We start from the raw sequence: 4,782 nt of genomic DNA, 5'->3' as shown, positions 1-4,782 counted from the left end.
AGCCATTTAGGGCTTTATAGGCGATTACCAACACCTTAATTGAGCTTGAGCGGATGGGCAGCCAATGGAGGTCTTTCAAACCGGTGTTATATGCGGTCCTGGGAGCACCAGTGACCAGCCGGGCTGCCATGTTCTGCACCATTTGCAGCTTCCGAGTTTTGGTAAAGGGTTGCCCCATGTAGAGTACATTGCAGAATCCAGTCTCGAAGTACCAGAGCATGTACAACAGTTTTTGGTCCTCTGGGCCAGGTATGGGCGCAGCTGGCGAATAAGCCGAAGCTGATAACAGGTGCTCTTGACCGTCGCATTCACCTGAGCTGTCAGGTGAAGCAACGAGTCAAGAAGCACCCCCAGACTGCGCATGGAGTCCTTCACGGAGCTGACCCCGTTCAGACAGGTGGAACAACCGCCATTCCTGGACCAGGAGAACCTATCACTAGTACCTCCGTTTCTCTGGATTCAATTTGAGTCGGTTTTCCCTCATCCAGCCCCATTACTGACTCTAGACAGGCCACGAGAGGAGAGACGCCATCCCCAGTCACTGCATCAGTCGGAGACATAGAAGAAAATAATTGGTGTCATCAGCGACTGATAACCCCGCGCCCCATGTCTCCGATGATCTCTCCAGCGGTTCATGTAAATGTTAAATAGCATGGAGACAGAATGGCTCCTTGAGGGCCCGGTTTTAAGGGCCTCTCCACATCAGGCACATGGGCCCAGGATACCTAAAGGACCGCCTCTCCCCGTACATTCCGCCTCGCACCCTCAGAACGTCTGGGCAGCAATTACTGAAGGTGCCTGGGGCTAGGTTGGCCTCCACCACACGGAGGACATTCTCCACGGCTGCCCCAGCCCTTTGGAATACGCTGCCCACTGAGCTCCGCTCGTCCACTACCCTGGCCCAATTCATGAAGGACTTAAAAACCTTCCTGTTCCAACTGGCATTCCCCGAATAAAATCCTGTGGGCCTCCCTCCTCTTCCGTGGCCAAGAGGTTGGGCTATGGGGCTTTTTGCTTGTTATTTTTCTGTATGATTTGCTGTATTGTATTTTAATTCTTCTTGTCTTCTTGTTTTGTATATTTTGTATGGACTGTATTTTAACCTTGCTGTAAGCCGCCCTGATTATAAGAAGGGCGGGATATAAATAAAAATTTTATTATTATTATTATTATTAGATGGTTTTTTCCTAATTTGCCACCTGAATATAGCCCAGGTCCATCCCTGCTTCCAGGAGCACTCTGCTGGCCATTTTCTCAATCCAGAAAACTCCCAGATCCAAAAAGAGCTGGGAGGAGTGGCTCTGGAAGCGGGGATGAACCCAGGATGTATTCAGGTGGCAAAAACCATCTGATAAAATCAGGATGCTACGCAAGTTAAGATTTAATCCGGATCGAGGTAAACCAAATTCAAATGCCATGGGATAAGCTCCTAAAATGCCATGAGATAAGCTCCTAAACAGATAAACACTTATCTGGAAAACATCTGAATGAAGAAATAAAGGTTTTAACATTTATTTTTGCTGGTAAAGCCTCTCTTTTTCAGTGGGTAGGAATCCTGCTGCTTGTAGGCATGAATAACCCCAGTGCGTGTGTCTACTGGGACCATCCAAGACTGGACCATGCACAGATCCCTCTTTATAAACACACACACATATGCCTCTTTTTACTCCAGAGTCTCTCTAGTCTAGAACCATCACATTTGCCTTGAAGCAAGGTACAGAGTCCACGTGCACTTTGTTTTTGTCCCATAATCCAAAAGATGTTAGGATGGTAATTAAATTAAAACACCAGCATTTTTCTGGAAGTTTCACTGATACTTTTACTTATTCATTTAATTGCATTGTTACAATTCTTTTTACATTTGTTCCCACTTGGACATCTTGGGCCCTCTCACATGACACAGTTGTACCATTATGATTCTAATCTAGCTACCAAGGCAACATCCTGTGAAATCCTCCAGTTTATAGTTTGTTGAGGTGTCGTGCTCTCTGGATGAGAATTCTATGTACTTTGCTTGTGATATTGTCATGGGAGATAATAGTGAAATCATAGCAGTATAATCCTGTAGTGTAAACGGCCCCCTTGTTTTTTATACAGCCCTACACAGAATTATGCAGCCCTCCAGATGTCGGATTGCAGTTCTCAATGTGCCAATGTCTAAGGCTGCTGGAACTTCCAGTTCTACAACCTCTGCAGGGATGCTTGATTCCCATTCTTGTTTCTGCCACACACACACATAGAGTTTTCTCTCTTACCACAAAGGTGTACATGCAAATGTATTTTGTGTGTTTAGTTATCTATTCTAGTTGTTTTTTGTTGCTTTTCAAGGTCAAGCCTTGTCACAAAGCAACACATGTGTGTGTGCATATACAGAGACATATATAGTAGAAACAATGGAATCTTACCCAAATGCTTTGTAGGCCTGTGTCATACAGAGCATTGGTATGTTAATATATTTCTTGCTGTTATATCTTATCTATGCTGCAAATGTAATCCTCTGTACCAGACAGCTGACCTCAGTCTCGCCTATTGGAGGTCAGCCGACCATGCTCTAGCCATGAATATGGCTGTCTGCATGGAAATGTACTGCTGCATAGCTTGATCCATTTCAGACTTCGGGGGTGGCCTGTTGCAAGCTGACCTATCTCGATATATGTTTTTAAAAAAACCCTAAGCAACCAGGACTGGAATGTTTCCTGTTTGGATTTATTGACTAATATTGCAGACAGATTGACAGCTGAGGCTAATATTGCTGAATATAAGTGTCTTCTGCAATTACTGTTCTCCTTTTAAGAGCAAACGTTGTTGTTGTTGTTGTTGTTATATCCCACTTTTTCTAGTTTGGGATGATTTACAACAATTAAAACCAAGCATAATTTAAATTTAAAAGCATGAATAGGTGCTAAAAAGCAATCAAACCATCATAAAAACAAGTTAAAACCAATTGAGAAAACAACAATAGAACAAATAAAGGTCCAACACATTATATAAGGCCCATTTCACTATTAAAAAGCAATTCCCAAAAGCTTACCAGAATAAAAACGGTTTTACTTGCTTTCAGAATAGATTTTGGGAAGGAAGTTTCAGAACCGCAGAGAAACCACCGAGAAAGCTCTCTCCCATGTTCAGATAAATCAAAATTATTGTTTTATAACTATTATTTATTTTTTGTATCTTGTTTTTTCTCCAAACTGGAACATAAGGTGGCTTACAAAAATTCAAGGGAAAGAATACACATAAATCTGGGGTGGGCAAAATGCATGTCTCCAGATGTTGGACAGCACCTGAAGATTTCCTACAAGCACACAGGTTTTTATAACACTGTGTTACAGCTGATCTGATCCAAATTTGAATGAGCTGTGGAATCAATGGACTGCTGCATTTTTAAAATCCATAAATGCCTCCCTTTTAATTCTAATATCAAGAACTCTTCTATACAGCAGTATAGCTATGGGGTTGTACTGTCCTCCATAAGAATTCCTTCACCCACATGAAATTTCCTTTTGTTATCCAAATTTCTAGCATTGCAATAACTTAACATTTCAGGAACATTTAGAAATACATATTAGGCCCTGAAAGCAAAGAGATCCAAGGCACCCAAGGGAAAACAAACACAACAAAAACTAAAATTCTAGCTGTAAACAGTTTTAAATGTCTCACTCTCTGCAATGCTAGAAATTTAGGGACTGAAGAACCATTTTAGGGGACAGAATTCTTATTGATGAAGCAGTGCCTTTATCCCCACACCTACCCATCCCCAGTAGCTACATACCTGGCTCCTCAGATCTATGACTGCAATTAATTCAGTAGAAAATCATCTTATGTTCATATGGAGGACTTCCACCAATTAAACCTACTAGACCTCAACTGTTCCTTGCAATATTCTGAACATGGAGGAACCCTTTGTCTTGTTCAGTCACTCTTCTCTTTTGTCAGAAAATAATGAAATTGTGACATTATGAAAAGGCATTGGCCTTTTCTTCTTCTTCAGTGTGCTGTTCAGACACCTGTCATCAGTACAAAATATAGAGAGTGAGCAGAGATTATGGATTTTACCAGTAGCCATGTAAAACACATTATTTTGCAAAGATTCTGTCAGTGTGTGTTCATGTACCTGTTGTGTGACTGTCGTATCTATGAACATATATAAGCAAATGTGAATGAACTATATCTAGTTTAAAAATATGACTGTAGTTATGGTCTTATATGTGGGATGATTTGAAAGCTTGTGGGAGGACAATGTGACAGAGGTGTGAGTAGACTCAGCTAACAAGCTGTTTCTTTTGTATTTTAAAAAAACCCATTAACACCTTCCAGAAATACACTAGGTCTTTATTTCCTAAATAGCTTCAGAGAAATCAGTGTCCTCTTCTCTCTCTCCCCCCCCCCTTTGTTATGTAATCTCTAGTTCATGCTAGGAACCAGCAAACCATTTACCTCCAAGAACCAAAGTCCACATGCTGATGACCTTTGCCTGTACAGAAACCATGTGGAACTGGGCGATGTGGCAATGGTCTCTCATGCCTTGTCAGTACAAGGGTAAAAATAATGCTGTGCAATATTTGGAAAGTGTTGCTGACTGTCTGGCTGAAAGCAAAGCTGATCTATGAAGCAAACAGCCCTGCTTCCCAAACATTCCTTAAAAATGAGACTATATAGGAAGTACAAGAAGGATAGCAACAGTCATAGGGTATTACCACACTGTAGAAATAAAGCAGTTTGGCACCACTTTAACTGTCATGGCTTCATCCTGTGAAAACTTGGGATTTGTAGTTTGGTGAG

The 4,782-nt window shown here is 41.6% G+C and overlaps 1 protein-coding gene across 1 annotated transcript in view; it reads right to left on the bottom strand.

The window, feature by feature from the left end:
- Positions 1–4,522, bottom strand: part of LOC121928955 (laminin subunit beta-3-like) — a 36,982-nt gene extending 32,460 nt beyond the window's left edge. Inside the window, exon 1 of the mRNA XM_042464285.1 lies at positions 4,438–4,522. Within this exon, the coding sequence (XP_042320219.1) occupies positions 4,438–4,522 (85 nt within the window). The remainder of the gene's footprint in view (positions 1–4,437) is intronic.
- Positions 4,523–4,782: the final 260 nt, after the last annotated feature.

Source organism: Sceloporus undulatus, chromosome 4 (genome assembly GCF_019175285.1).
Source record: "Sceloporus undulatus isolate JIND9_A2432 ecotype Alabama chromosome 4, SceUnd_v1.1, whole genome shotgun sequence".
In the NCBI taxonomy this organism is placed as follows: Eukaryota; Metazoa; Chordata; class Lepidosauria; order Squamata; family Phrynosomatidae; genus Sceloporus; species Sceloporus undulatus.
Note: the sequence above shows the minus strand (reverse complement) of the source record. Positions and strands in the feature narration are given on the sequence as shown.